General features: G+C 40.5%; 1 protein-coding gene across 1 annotated transcript; it reads right to left on the minus strand.

The window, feature by feature from the left end:
* Positions 1–4,488: 4,488 nt before the first annotated feature.
* Positions 4,489–5,960, minus strand: LOC121874303 (formin-2-like). Its single transcript, XM_042378403.1, has 2 exons — positions 5,437–5,960; positions 4,489–4,846 (listed from the first exon to the last, which is right to left on the minus strand). Exons 1-2 carry the CDS (start codon positions 5,958–5,960, stop codon positions 4,489–4,491), a joined length of 882 nt encoding a protein of 293 aa, XP_042234337.1.
* Positions 5,961–16,762: the final 10,802 nt, after the last annotated feature.

The raw sequence follows: 16,762 nt of genomic DNA on the forward strand, positions 1-16,762 counted from the left end.
TACCTGTTCATCAAAAAAGTGGCCAGTATATGAGAAATAAGACATTTTAAAACATCAATATATAACAAAAGATATGTGAAATAAACTGTTTAGCACATAGAAAGTACCAAAACAAATAGTAATAAAGTACAATACTATAAAAAGTAACTATAATGGAAGAAATAAAATAAAACAAATAATAAATGTAAGGAAACTGCAGGTGGAAATTAAAAGACAAGTATGCATTAATAAAGGCATAATACATGTTATAACAGAGTAATCACCATAACAAATAATATGACAATAATCAGAAATGATACATTATTTTTTCCATAAGCATGCCATGTTACTTAGATAATAACATGATTTAATAAAGTGCCTTATGCCAGAGAATTCCAAGAAGTTAAAACTGTATACTGTATAGCATAGTACAGTAAAGTATACTGTATCTTCCAGTGATAGTCTGACATATGATAAGAACAGCCGTGATTTTGTAAATAAATACATTTTTAAAAATATACCAAAGAAGCACCAAAGTATATCTGGGAATAAACATTTTAAAGTACTTGTTCATCAAAAAGTAACAAAGTATATAAGGAATATACATATTATAATCACATCAATATATACAAAAGATATGTGAAATAAAATGAAAGTACACATAGAAAGCACCAAAGTTCACTTAAATAATAATAAGTACAGTACACATAAAAATAACTGTATATCTTGTTTTAGAAATAAAAGTCAAGTATACAAATGAATATATTAACCTGTAATGGAAACGTGTAGATAAGTAAAAGACAAGCAGTATAATTTTCATGTGGTCTTGTTAATGGGTAAATCCCAGATGTTAAAACCGTACAGTACAGTATATATTTTGTGAGTCTTATAGACAAACCTTGAACCTGTAAATATATATTTTAGTATAACAAAAAAAGGGCAAAAAGTATCTGGGAATAAACATTTTAAAAGTACCTAACCAAAAAGTAAAACATCATATATCTGAATACAGATACAGCACAAAATATATCTTGGAATAAGCATTTAAAGTACACAAAAGTACTAAAATATCTAGAATAAACAGTAATAAAGTACAGTACATATAAAAGTAACATATTGGAATGAAATAAAGTCAAGTCATAGAAATAGATATAATTAACCTGTAATGGAAACTGCAGGTGGAAATTAGTAAAGACAAACAGTATGCATTAATAACAAAGGTATACATTATTATACATGTCAAACATACAGAGTTCTTCATGTCACCCACCACAGCCAGCCAAGTCAGTGATAGTGAGGATATGGATTTTGAAAGGTTTGACAAAGAAGGCCCTGAAGCCTCTGTGGTGAATAGTGTACCAAGTAATATGGGTGAGGGCCAATAATCTTCTCTGCTCAAAACCAACTATCCCTGTGTGCTCAGCCTCTTTTCTACTAACGTAAGTGTTAAGAAACCTAATATTATTGATATCTCTCTGAAATATTAATTGTGTGTGCATACCATCATAAAATTAAAGATATTTTTACTACAACATGCGTATTGTGTCGGAAAAGGTAGTCTGGGTCGGCCCTCTCTTTTTCCAATTAATCCCATGTGTTCTGTTATTTCGTTTAAGTTTATCGTTTTATCCGGACTCCACTGGTTTAATTGACATTAAACCGAGACTATACTGTATATATATTAACAGGTTTATAATCACCGGTGGAGAGAATGAATTGCACATTTCTAACATACAACAAGTGAAAGTGAATATAAAGACAGAAAATAATACTGTACTACTACTGGCTTTATCTACTCTCTGAATACTGTAATCAAGAATTGTAAAACACAAACAATAAAAAATAGATGACTACAAACATAGATTGCAAAACAAAAAATCTCATTACATTTCGTCACATGTTGGCCATAAACACAGATTCAGAATTAGTAAAAATATGACTTAAAATGTACAGTATAAAAATATATGCATGAAAGAACTGATCTGTTTTTCATGTTCACCTGCCCCAACGATGAGGTCATATACGGGCAGGACCGGGGTTAATCGTCCCAAGAGCAAGTCCTTTGGTTTAGAACCAAACCTAAACCTGAGGATTTCTCTCAGAGTACTTCGGGATTTATGATGATAGCTAGGTTACCACCATGAATCTCTCACCTGATGGTGAGATTGTGTGTTTTGTTGCCTACCTGGATACCTAATTATCATCTATCTAACCCCAAAGGGGCACCTATATAAAGTACGAAACCCTTAATACGCATCATCCTTAGTATTTCCTAATTTATAACACCTGCCACCTCACGAAAAATCCTAATTTTAAACTCATCCCACATGTGGCAACTTTTCTTGGACAAAGCCATCTAACATCCTATAATTAAACCAATTCAAACATATTATAGCAAATGCATCATGACTGGTTCTAGCCATCCAATATCTTCTTCACATCTCAAGCCATTCATCTTCAAGCATTCTTGACCTTGTTGGCCATCCCATATCAATATAAGTTGCCTTACTCCATGTTGTCTTATGGACACACAGTATACAATAATATCAGCCATCTCAATATCACCATATAACCCACCACATTCAGTATATACCTTGTCCATCTATCATCTCGGCTATATACTATACAAGATCTTTTCAGCAATTCCACTATAAAACTCTCTGGCCCCACATCACCATAAAGACTACAATTCCCACTATATAAATGATATTTCCCTAAACCGTTCTTAGACATTCTTCCAAGTACATCTCCCTCAAAGGCATTCTTAAATTCTCCACTGTTATACTCAACAGACTCTTATCCATCAATATCACTTCACAACACACCTGGGGATGACAGGGGAGGCAGGAGGGGATAGTCTCCAACACTGGGGATGGAGGGGGCAGTAGTCTCAACACTGGGGATGACAGGGGAGGGCAGGTAGTCTCAACACTTGGGGATGACAGGGAGTAGTCTCAACACTGGGGATGACAGGGGAGGCAGGCTAGTGTCCCAACACTGGGGATGACGGAGGGCAGTAGTCTCCAACACTGGGGATGACAGGGGAGGCAGTAGTCTCCAACACCAGGGGATAGACAGGGGCAGTAATCTCCACTGGGGATGACAGGGGGGATAGTCTCCACACTGGGGATGACGGGGGGTGGAGGGGCGTAGTCTCCAACACTGGGATGACTGGGAGGGAGAAGTGATCTCAACACTAGGGATGACCAGGGTGGGGTGTGTTCTACAACAGGGGATGACAGGGGGAGACAGTGGGTCTCACACAGGGGAGATGACAGGAGGGCAGGGAGGCCAGTGTCTCAACACTGGGGATGACGGGGGGGAAATCTCAACACTGGGGATGACAGGGGAGGGCATTTTCAAACACTGGGGGATGACAGGGGGGCAGTATCCTCAACACCGGGGATGACAGGGGAGGGCGGGGAGACAGTGGTCTCAACACTGGGGATGAACTGGGTAGAAGTAGTCTCAACACTGGGGATGACGGGAGGGCAGTAGTCTCAACACTGGGGATGACAGGAGGCGGGGGCCAGTGGTCTCCCAACAGGATGACGGGGGTAGTCTCAACACTGGGGATGACAGGAGGGCAGTGAGTCTCCCAACACTGGGGATGACGGAGGGGCAGTAGTCTCAACACTGGGGATGACCGGGGGGCAGTAGTCTCCAACACCCGGGGATGAAAGGGGCAGTAGTCTCAACACGGGATGACAGGGGGCAGTAGTCTCCAACATGGGGATGACCAGGGGCAGTGATCTCTCCAACACTGGGGATGACCAGGGGGCAGTAGTCTCAACACTGGGGATGACAGGGAGCAGTAGTCTCCCAAACACTGGGATGACCAGGAGGTGGTCTCCCAGCACAGGGGATGACAAAGGGCAATCTCAACACTAGGATGGGAGGGGGCAGTAGTCTCCAACACTGGGGATGACAGGAGGGCCAGGAGGCCAGTAGTCTCCAACACTGGGATGATGGGGGAATAATCTCCAACCTGGGGATGAGGGGGGGAGGGCAGAGTCTCAACACCGGGGATGACGGGGGGGCAGTAGTCTCCACCAGGGGATGACAGAGGCAGTAGTCTCAACACTGGGTAGCAGAGTCCAGATAGAACAATGGGGGGCAGGGGGGGCAGTAGTCTCAACCTGGGATGACAGGGGGGCAGTAGTCTCCAACACTGGGGAAGAAGGCAGGGGTGGGGGCAGTAGTCTCAACACGGGGATGACAGGGGGGGCAGTAAGTCTCAACACTGGGGATGACCAGGTGGGTGATGTTCTCAACACGGGGATGACAGGGGGGCAGTAATCCTCAACACTGGGATGACAGGGCAGTAGTCTCAACACTGGGGATGACCGGGGGCAGTAGTCTCAACACTCTGGGGGAGACAGGAGGCAGTATCTCAACACTGGGATGACAGGGGGCAGTAGTCTCAACACTGGATGACAGGGAGTAGTATCAACACTGGGGATGACGGAAGGGCAGTGATCTCAACACTAGGGATGACAGGCAGTAGTCTCAACACTGGGATGACGAGGGGGCAGTAGTCTCAACACTGGGGATGACAGGGGCCAGTAGTCTCAACACTGGGGATGACAGGGGGGGCAGAATCTCCAACACTGGGGATGACAGGGGGGGGCCAGTAGTCTCCAACACTGGGGATGACAGGGGGGAGCAGTAGTCTCCAACACTGGGGATGACAGGGGGCAGTAGTCTCCAACATGGGATGACGGGGGGAGTAGTCTCCAACACTGGGGATGACAGGGAGGGGGCAGAAGGTCCAACACTGGGGATGACAGGGGGCAGGTCTCCAACACTGGGATGACAGGCAGTAGTCTCCAACACTGGGGAGACAGGGGGGCAGTAGTCTCCAACACTGGGGATGACCAGAGGGGGGCAGTAGTCTCACACCTGGGATGACAAGGGGGGGCAGTAGTCTCCAACACTGGGGATGACAGGGGGGGCAGTAGTCTCCAACACTGGGGATGACAGGGGGGCAGTAGTCTCCAACACTGGGGATGACAGGGGGTGGGCAGTAGTCCCAACACTGGGATGACAGGGGAGCAGTAGATCAACAAGGGGGGGGGGGGGCAGTATTCCCAACACTGGGGATGACAGGGGGCAGTATCCACCAACACTGGGGATGACAGGGGGGACAGTAGTCTCCAACACTGGGGATGACAGGGGGGGCATAAGTCCCCAACACTGGGGATGACAGGAGGGGGGCAGTAGTCTCCAACACTGGGGATGACAGGGAGGGGGGCAGTAGTGTCCAACACTGGGGATGACAGGGGAGGAAAGCCCCAACACCGGGATGACAGGGGGGGGCAGTAATCTCCAACACTGGGGATGAAAAGGGTGGCAGGTCTCCAACACTGGGGATGACAGGGAGGCAGTAGTCTCCAACACTGGGGATGACTGGGGGCGTCTCCCAACACCGGGGATGACAGGGGGGCAGTAGCCTACCGGGGATGACAGAAGGCAGTAGTCTCCAACACTGGGGATGACAGAGGGGCAGTAATCAAACACTGGGGATGACAGAGGGGGGCAGTAGTCTCCAACACTGAGGATGACAGGGGGGGTAGTAGTCCCCAAGACTGAGACGACAGGGGAGGGCAGTAGTCTCCGACACTGGGGATGCTGTAGGGGTAGGTAGTCTCCAAGACTGGGGATGACAGGGGGGGCAGGTCTCCAACACTGGGGATGACAGGGGGAGTAGTCTCCCAAGACTGGGATGACATGGGGGCAGTAGACCACAAGACGGGGACAACAGGGGTGACCCCACGGCTGGGATGACGGGGGGGGCAGTAGACCCCACGGCCGGGGATAACAGGAGAGCAGTACACCCCAAGGTCGGGGATGACAGGGAGGGGGGGGTAGAGCCCAAGACCGGGGATGCCAGGGGGCAGTAGACCCAAGGTCAAGGATGACGGAGTTGCAGTAGACCAAGATCGGGGATGACAGGCAGAACCCAAGGCCGGGGATGACATGGTGGCAGTAGACCCCACGGCTGGGGATGACATGGGGGGAAGAAGACCCAAGGCGAGGGATAAAGGTAGACCCCATGGCTGGGGATTTACAGGGGGTGGGGGGCAGGCTCCAAGACTGGGGATGACAGGGGGGGGCAGTAGACCTCAAGGCAGAGGACAACAGGGGGCAGTAGACCCCACGGCTTGGGTTGACAAGGGGGCAGTAGACCCCAAAGCTGGGGTTGACCATGGAGCAGTATACCTTAAGGCTGGGGATAACCGGGAGAGAAGACAGTAGACCCAATGACAGTATACAGTACAGTACAGTCTTCATTTACGCGGTCAATTGAACCCATCGAGTTCCGCGTAAAACGAGAAACGCGTAAACGAAATAACAGAACATATGGGATTAATTGAAATAGAGACTGGGCCGACCCCCAAACTACACTTTTTCCGACAATTCGTACGTTGTAGTAAAAATAACATCTTAATTTTATGATGGTATGCACACAAATAATATTTAAGAGAAATATCAATAATATTAGGTTTTTTAACACTTACGTTACTAGAAAAGATGGCTGGGCACACGGGGATGGAGGGTTGGTTCCGAGGTAGAGGGAAGATTATTGGCCCTCACCTGTATCACTTGTATCACTATCCACCACAGAGGCTTGCAGGGCCTCTTTGTCAAACCCCTCAAAGTTCATATCCTCACTATCACTGACTTGGGCCGGCTGTGGTGGGTGGCGGGTGAAGAACTCGGTAATGTTTTGTTGACTGGGCGATCTCGTGCGCACCCTCCCCCGCACCGCTTCCCTCGTAAATGATGGAATGAACCGTGTAAATAAAAATTGTTCGTCTGGCAAGGTGCCGCGTAAATGACCAAACGCGTAAACCAAATCCGCATAAATCGAGACTATACTGTATATATCTTCCAGTGATGGTCTGACGTGATAAGAACAGCCGTGATATTGTAAATGTACATTTTGAAAATATACCAAAGAAGCAGCAAAGTATATCTGGGAATAAACATTTTAAAAGTACCTGTTCATCAAAAAAGTAACAAAGTATATATGAGAATATAAATTTTAAAATCACATCAATATATAACAAAAGATATGTGGAAATAAACTGTTTAAAGTACACATAGAAAGCACCAAAGTTCACCCGGGAATAAACAGTAATAAAGTACAATGCACATAAAAAGTAACTGTATAACTTGGAATAGAAATACTGTAAAGTCAAGTCATAGAAATGAATGTAATTAACCTGTAATGGAAACTGCAGGTGGAAATTAGTAAAGACAAGCAGTATGCATTAATAAAGGCATACAATACATGTTATGTCAGAGTAATCAATTCATAACATTAATAATAATGACAATCAGAATGATACATTATTTTTTCATAAGCATGTCATGTTACTTAGATAATAATACATGATTTAGTTAATTTGCATGTGCCTCTTGCCAATGGGGAGAATTCCAGATGTTAAAACTGTATACTGTATAGTACAGTACAGTACAGTATTGTATACTGTATATCTTCCATTGATGGTCTGACATATGATAAAAATAGCCGTGATTTTGTAAATAAATACATTTTTAAAATATACCAAAGAAGCAGCAAAGTATATCTGGGAATAAACATTTTAAAAGTACCTGTTCATCAAAAAAGTAACACATTTTAAAAGTACCTGTTCATCAAAAAAGTAACAAAGTATATAAGGGAATATAAATTTTATAATCACATCAATATATAACTAAAGATATGTGGAAATAAACTGTTTAAAGTACACATAGAAAGCACCAAAGTTCACCTGGTAATAAATAGTAATAAAGTACAGTACACATAAAAATTAACTGTATATCTTGTTTTAGAAATAAAGTCAAGTTATACAAATGAATATAATTAACCTGTAATGAGTCAAGTTATACAAATGAATATAATTAACCTGTAATGGAAACTGCAGGTGGAAATTAGTAAAGACAAGCAGTATAATTTTCATGTGCCTCTTGCTAATGGGTAGAATCCCAGATGTTAAAACTGTACAGTACAGTACAGTATATATATTTCAGTGGTGGTCTGATAGACAACAACCTTGAACCTGTAAATATATATTTTGAAAGTATACCAAAAAAGTGGCAAAGTATATCTGGGAATAAACAGTTTAATAGTACATCTCCGAAGTATATATGGGAATAGTTTAAAATTACATCACCAAAGTATACAGTATATGGCAATAAACATTTTAAAAGTACCTAAAAAGTAACATCATATATCTTGAAATACAGATGTTAAAAGTACAAAAAATATATCTTGGAATAAGCATTTAAAGTACACATAGAAAGTAATACAGTACATCTAGGAATAAACAGTAATAAAGTACAGTACACATAAAAAGTAACTGTATAACTTGGAATAGAAATAAAGTCAAGTCATAGAAATGAATGTAATTAACCTGTAATGGAAACTGCAGGTGGAAATTAGTAGACAAGCAGTATGCATTAATAAAGGCATACTATACATGTTATGTCAGAGTAATCAATTCATAACATTAATAATAATGACAATAATCAGAATGATACATATTTTATCATAAGCATGTCACGTTACTTAGATAATAATACATAATTTAGTTAATTTGCATGTGCCTCTTGCCAATGGGGAGAATTCCAGATGTTAAAACTGTTTACTGTATAGTACAGTACAGTACAGTATAGTATACTGTATATCTTCCAGTGATGGTCTGACATGATAAGAACAGCCGTGATTTTGTAAATAAATACATTTTTAAAATATACCAAAGAAGCAGCAAAGTATACCTGGGAATAAACATTTAAAAGTACCTGTTCATCAAAAAAGTAACACATTTTAAAAGTACCTGTTCATCAAAAAAGTAAAGTATATAAGGGAATATAAATTTTATAATCACATCAATATACAGTATAACAAAAGATATGTGGAAATATACTGTTTAAAGTACACATAGAAAGCACCAAAGTTCACCTGGGAATAAATAGTGATAAAGTACAGTACACATAAAAATTAATTGTATATCTTGTTATAGAATTAAAGTCAAGTTATACATATGAATATAATTAACCTGTAATGGAAACTGCAGGTGGAAATTAGTAAAGACAAGCAGTATAATTTTCATGTGCCTCTTGCTAATGGGAAGAATCCCAGATGTTAAAACTGTACAGTACAGTGCAGTATATATATTTCAGTGGTGGTCTGATAGACAACAACCTTGAACCTGTAAATATATATTTTGAAAGTATACCAAAAAAGTTGCAAAGTATATCTGGGAATAAACATTTTAAAAGTACCTAAAAAGTAACATCATACATCTTGGAATACAGATGTTAAAAGTACAAAAAATATATCTTGGAATAAGCATTTAAAGTACACACAGATAGTACTAAAGTACATCTAAGAATAAACAGTAATAAAGTACAGTACACATAAAAAGTAACTGTATAACTTGGAATAGAAATGAAGTCAAGTCATAGAAATGAATGTAATTAACCTGTAATGGAAACTGCAGGTGGAAATTAGTAAAGACAAGCAGTATGCATTAATAACAAAGGTATACATTATTATACATGTCAAACATTACAGGGTTCTTCACATGTCACCCACCACAGCCAGCCCAAGTCAGTGACAGTGATAGTGAGGATATGGATTTTGAAGGGTTTGACAAAGAGGCCCTGCAAGCCTCTGTGGTGGATAGTGATACAAGTGATATAGGTGAGGTTAGGGACCTAGTTGAGGTTTATAAGCATCTCAGGGGGCACTACTCAGTTGAGTGTCCTTACTTGGAGCTGGCGGACGCTCGCCCCACAAGGGGTCACAGCTCAAGATTGAAGAAGCCGCAAGTCCGGAAAACCGTGAGGGCAAACTTTTTCGGAGTGAGGGTTGTAAACTCTTGGAACAATCTACCAGAGTGTGTTGTGACGGCACCGAGTGTGAGCTCTTTCAAGAGAAGACTTGACCAACACTGGAGCGGGTTTAGGTACATTCAGGAGCCGGTGCATGCCCAGTATTTGCCAACAGTGCGTGACAGAGACGTGACCGATCGCCCGGGCGGCTAGCGAGCCGACCTTTTGGTGAAGAATATAAAGGAAAAGAGACGTGACCGATCGCCCGAGCGGCTAACAAGCCGATCAGTGGCGAAGAGGATAAAAGTAAAAAGTAAAAAGAGGGCCAATAATCTTCCCTCTGCATCGGAACCAACCCTCCATCCCTGGGTGCTCAGCCATCTTTTCTACTAACGTAAGTGTTAAAAAACCTATTATTATTTATATCTCTCTGAAATATTAATTGTGTGTGCATACCATCATAAAATTAAGATGTTATTTTTACTACAACGTACGTATTGTGTCGGAAAAGGGTAGTCTGGGGTCGGCCCACTCTCTTTTTCAATTAATCCCATGTGTTCTGTTATTTCGTTTACGCGTTTATCGTTTTATGCGGACCTCCACTGGTTTAATTGACCGCGTAAACCGAGACTATACTGTATATATATTAACAGGTTTATAATCATACGGTGGAGAGAAAGAATTACACATTTCTAACATACAACCAGTGAAAGTGAATATAAAGACAGAAAAAAATACTGTACTACTACTGGCTTACTCTACTCTCTGAATACTGTAATCAAGAAATTGTAAAACGCTAAAAACTTAAACACTAAAAATAAAGATGACTACAAACATGAGTGCAAAACAAAAAGCCAATCTCATTACAGTGCTAAGTCACATGTTGGCCATGAAACACAGATTCAGAATTAGTAAAAAATATGACTTAAAATGTACAGTATAAGATATATGTATGAAAGACAAAGCTGATCTGTTTTCCATGTTCACCTGCCCACCAACGATGAGGTCATGCGACACGGGCAGGACCGGGGTTAATCGTCCCAAAGGAGCAAGTCCTTTGGTTTATGGAACCCCAAACCACAAACCTGAGAATTTCTCTCAGAGTACTTCGGGATTTATGATGATAGCTAGGTTACCACCATGAATCTCTCACCTGATGGTGATTTGTGTGTTGTTTTTGTTGCCTACCTGGATACCTAATTCTCATCTATCTAACCCCAAGGGGGGCACCTATGACAGCAAACCTTCCTAGTCTGTCATCCTTAGTGATATACAGTATTCCTAATTTGTAACACCTGGCCACCTCACCAAGAAAAATCCTAATTTTAAGCTCTCCATCCCACATGTGGCAACTTTTTTTGGACTCAAAAGCCATCTAACATCCCTATAATTAAACCAATTCAAACATAGTATAGCAAATGCATCATGACTGGCTTCTTTGTATATATATATATATATATATATATATATATATATATATATATATATATATATATATATATATATATATATATATATATATATATATATATATATATATATATATATTATATATATATATATATATATATATATATATATATATATATATATATATATATATATATATATATATATATATATATATATATATATATATATATATATATATATATATATAGAGAGAGAGAAATAAATGGACTGTACAGTATTAAATAATTACTACTCTCGAGCAAATTGTATACGGTAATCAGAGAAGTGACCGATTGCCCTAGCGGCTTACGAGCCGATCAGTGAAGAGGATAAAAGTAAAAGTAAAGAAAAAGTAAGTGTCGCAGCACTCATATACTACTGTCAGAAGTAGTGCTTGGCACAACCCAGTCACAATGCAGTTACCAGCTGTGGAATTCTGATGTCAAGACTTGGCTGATTGTGCTATAATTAATGTTCTTTGATTATGCCTGTATTTCTCTTCCCTTACTTTACTTTTATCCTCCCCACCACTGATCAGCTAGTCAGCCGCTTGGGCGATCGGTCACGTCTCTGTCACGCACTGTTGGCAAATACTGGGTATGCACCGGCTTCTGAATGTACCTGAACCCGCTCCAGTGTTGGTCAAGTCTTGTCTTGAAAGAGCTCACACTCGGTGCCGTCACAACACTTTCTGGTAGATTGTTCCAAGAGTTTACAACCCTCACTCCGAAAATTTTTACCCTCACAGTTTTGTGGACTTGCAGCTTCTTCAATCTTGAGCTGTGACCCCTTGTTGCCGGGAGCGTCCGCCAGCTCCAAGTAAGGACACTCAACTGAGTAGTGCAATTTAATGAAATATTTCTGCTGGTTATCGTCGCTTAATTTGGTTTACTTTATATATGTATGTGAGGCTTTGCATCATTGCATTTTTCTACATAAAGGTTTAATGTGCAACTGTGCATTATTGCAACGGCGCTCAACCCTAGCCACCTCCTTGTCACCAGGACTTTAATTACGGCAACATCGACTGGAGAAATGAAACCACACCAAATGACCTTAATAACCCCATTACTCTTTTTGCAGAAACTTGATACAATTTTCTATCCTGACATGTTAAAGATCTGACTCACTAAAGAGGGGAGCAAACACCCAAACTGCTGGACCTCATCATAACTAACAAGGATGGTAGGGTGGCCAAGCTGGAGCACCTAGCACCCGTTGACACCAGTCACCACGAAATGATGTCCCGCAGATTTAAATGTTACCCGGTATTTGGTTCATGACAAAACCAGGCCAAGGTTAAAATATTAAAAGGGTAATTATGATGGGATGAGGGGTATCCACTGGCCTGACTCACCGAGATATAAGAATGCAGACACTATGCTGAATATCACAGCCAGTAAAGTTAACCATATGATCGATAAATATATACCCAGGACCAAACCCAGTGCCTCCAGGAATACAAGGAGACCATTACGCAAACACATGAACAATGCGGCAGTCGACAAAGTAAAAAAAGAAAACTCTGAAATTCAAGACATGGGTTAGGACAAATAATGAGCAGGACAGGAGGATGCTTGCCAGATCCAGAAACCAAGCAGTCAGAGTATAGAAAGGCTGAAAGAGAGTTCCAGAGGTAGATTGCACGCGAGGTCAAGTAAAACCCAAAAGCGTTTTACCACTACGTAAAGTCGAAATTAAAAATGCAAGTAGGCGTATCGGACTTGAGGCATGAAGACGGTAATTACACAGATTCTGACCAAGACAAGGAAGGGGCGTTGAACAGATTCTTTTCCTCAGTATTCAAAAGAAAGGATGATAACAATCTTCCTGCATTTGAGAACAAATGGTTTGACAGTGCTGACCAACATTGTGTTCTCAAAAGAGAGCATAAGAAATAAATTGTCAAAGCTAAAGGTTCATAAGAGTCCTGGCCCTAACATGCTAAGAGAGATGTTGCTAAGCCCCTGAATATCCTGTTCTGTAAATGCCTGGAGGAGCAAAAGGTCCCCAGTGATTGGAAAATAGCTTATGTGAGTTCGATATTCAAGGACGATCATCACTCAATGAATAATTATAGACCAGTGAGCCTGACCAGCATAGTGTGTAAAGTACTTGAGAGCATTATAAGAGCTATCATGATAGAACATCTACTATGAAACAACCTCATAAAGGTTTGCCAACACAGTTTTATGCCGGGTCGCTCCTGCTTATCACAATTACTCAAGGTACTGGATGTTTGGACCCAAATTCTGAAACAGGGTGACAATATCATCAATATACAGACCACTCCACGACTTACGACGGGGTTAGGGACCCAAATCCAGGTCGTAAGTCAAATTGGTCCTAAGTCGAAAATGTGAAGATAATACATAGAATATCTAAAATGGGTCTCTTTCTTCTCAGCAGCACAAAACTCTCACTTTTAAGCACGCCAGCCATTTTAAATGGAATGACAAACGAAAAATATGTCAGTACACAGCGCAATCACTAACGTCGGGACTCGAAAATACGTCATTTGAAAAAAATTTGGTACGACTGGGGCGGTCATATGTCCATGTGGTCGTATGTCGAGTAGGTCATAAGTCGATGAGTAGCTGTATACCTAGATTTTGCCAAGGCTTTTGACAGTGTACCCCATGAAAGGCTGAGAATTAAACTAGAAGGGTACAGATTCGGGGAAGTGTCCTAACGTGGATCGGAGACTTTCTGCATGATTGCAAGCAGTGTGTGGTGATTAATGGCAAGAAATCATAATGTGTATCCGTGACAAGCAAGGGTACCATAGAGCAGTGTATTGTGCCTGGTGTATTTTGTTTGTTTGTTTCATAAATGACATGCCGGAAGCTATACAATTCTCTATACAAATATTTGCGGACAATGCCAAGATATATAGGTAAATTAAGAACCAAACAGACTGCGAAGAGCTGCAGAAAGATCTCCGTGACTTTCAAAAAGGGTCGAAGAAATGGCTGTAAGATTCAATGTCATGAAGTGTAAGAGGCTGCACCTGGGACGTAACAATGGTAAGGAGGCGTATCATTTTCCCAACAGGACAAAGAAACGGCATTTATAGAAACCAAATGCGAAAAGGACCTGGGTGTGTATGTTGACAATGAAATGAAGTTCTCAGGCCATTGTGAGAGAAAGTGACTCAAGTAACTAATGTAGTACGTCGTATAAGAAGGCTATTCAGATATCTAGACGATCTATCCCTCGTAACAATCTTCAAGAGTGAGATGCTTCCCCGCCTGGAGTACTGACACCCCGTCTGGTCCCCGAAACATTCTAAGGACTGTCAGTTGCTTGAAAATGTCCAAAGGAGGGCCACCATACTGGTTACATGGATTCTTTAGGGAAAATTGCACCAATATTCGCAATAACTTTTAGGGATGCATCCTTTGCGATAACCGGGGTATTACTATTCAACGAGCAAAAAACCTTTAAATTGTACCCATCTGTGATATAAAAGACTAAAGGAAGGCAATTACAACTAAAAAAAAATTATATAAAGAAATGAACTACAGGTTGACCATCAAAAATCCGGCAATCGATAAACCGGAACCTTCAGTTTTCCGGCATGGATTTCGGAGCGCATTTTCAAATACTTCTTTGTTTATTTAATGAAGATATATGTTTTAGCTCATAAAATTCATACAAATTACCCGGCCAGAATATAATTTACATTGCTGGAATTCTTACAATTTGATGAACATTTTGAATATAAACATCATAGATTTTGCATTAGACATAGGACCTACAAATTTTAGATATAATGTTTACTGAGTAAATCTGTTATCTTTTGTGCAAAATATATGACATTTATATTCAAAATATTCCTGGTCTTACAAGGAATCCAGCAATGTCAATTATATTATCCTAACTTAAGTGTTTAATTTTCTTTGTTTAAAGGACTGTACAGGTAGTCATTTTCTGTTAAACTTATACAGCATATATAACCATCAGTTTTCTGGCATTTTCGAAAATCCGGCACTCCTCAGGTCCCGAGGTTGCAGGATTTTTGATAGGCCACCTGTATGTCCTATCACTCAAGATATTTATTTTTCTCATTCAAATCACACAGAAACTTTGACTTCTGACGTCACAGATAATGTATGATGTCATCGATGCATTTTTTTAATGCTAAGACAATAGTTTTCTTAGCATTAAAAAATTCTATCATAGTTATCAATATGTTATAAAACCACACATTTGAATATATTTATATATCACTAAGTCTAACAGAGATGCAATTTTACATTAGATTTATTTTCATTCATATATATATATATATATATATATCCAATTATTTTTTCAGTCGTATCTTCATACAAATATATGAAATGCCTGATCTTGATTTTCATAACATCCCTGGTAAAAAAGAAAACATCCTTAGAGACAGTGCCGGATTTAGACCTGTGGAGGCCCATGGGCAGCCTCTTTGTGGAGGCCCCCCTCATTATTACCACCCAAGAGGGTGGGGTGGCGAGTGAAGCGAGCCTAAACATCTGGGAGTTCCGGGGGGCGCTGTAAGCCCCCCCCTCCCCGGGAAAATTTTGAAATTTGAACACTTCTTTGGAGAAATTTGAAGCCATATGCAGTTATATTGAGGAAATTAGAACATTGCGAAATTTTTAATTAACTATATTTATTGATAGTGTACAAATTCCTAACACACACACACACACACAAAAGTGAGACATGACTGGAGTCATTCATGTGGTTTCAAGTCGACCAGCCCTGATATAGCTACTACCGCACATGTGGAGGCCCCCCCCGATTGTGGAGGCCCCTGGGCAGCTGCCCACTCTGCCCACTCCTTAATCCGGCCCTGTATATGACACCAGAACATCATCAATAAGGACCAAACTAAATGCTGTACTGCTAAGGATATAACCTAACCTAAGTTTTGATTACCATACACAAAAATTCATATTTTCTCAGAACAGTCTCATAGCCTGCTCTATCTTGATTTTTTTTAATAAACAACTCTTACTCATTTATTGTTCTATTTATTAAAGATGAGAACGTTTATTGCATTTATGATTAGATATATTTTTTCTCATTAGTATGACCGATCATATTGTATAGATTACATATACATTAAGAAATATTTGCCAGTAAATTTGCACTTGCACACCCCGCTCTGGTAGAAAGTAAAAAATATATATTTTTAGTGTATTTGTGTTTAGACCGAATATGACCATCATTTCTGTCAGAAATGTTGTGTCACTAATTGATGCCAGAGAATGAGGGAACTGTTTTTCAGACGAGTTTTCTCCCTTCTGTTGTAAGTGATACTGTGATTTAGTTCCTTTAATGCATTTAATATTTCTTTATAATTCCAATCTCAGGTATAACCTTTGTTCCCCAGAGTAGTGTTTAAGTTAAGTAAGGAGATGTGCATCAGTTGGGGTAATATAATTTTGTTGAGTGCCCTTAAGGCCTATTCATTGTAGAGTTATCAATTTCTTATTTTTTTAATATC

This window comes from Homarus americanus, unplaced genomic scaffold (genome assembly GCF_018991925.1).
Source record: "Homarus americanus isolate GMGI-L3 unplaced genomic scaffold, GMGI_Hamer_2.0 scaffold55640, whole genome shotgun sequence".
NCBI lineage: Eukaryota > Metazoa > Arthropoda > Malacostraca > Decapoda > Nephropidae > Homarus > Homarus americanus.

Excerpts from the sequence above, each read along its gene's own strand:
- LOC121874303 (XM_042378403.1), bottom strand. The coding sequence starts at position 5,960 with ATGTCATCCCCGGCCTTGGGTTCTGCCTGTCATCCCCGATCTTGGTCT. Across the intron at positions 4,847-5,436 it reads ACTGCCTTCTGTCATCCCCG|TGTTGGAGACTACTGCCCCC; the intron begins GTAGGCTACTGC and ends GGTCATCCCCAG.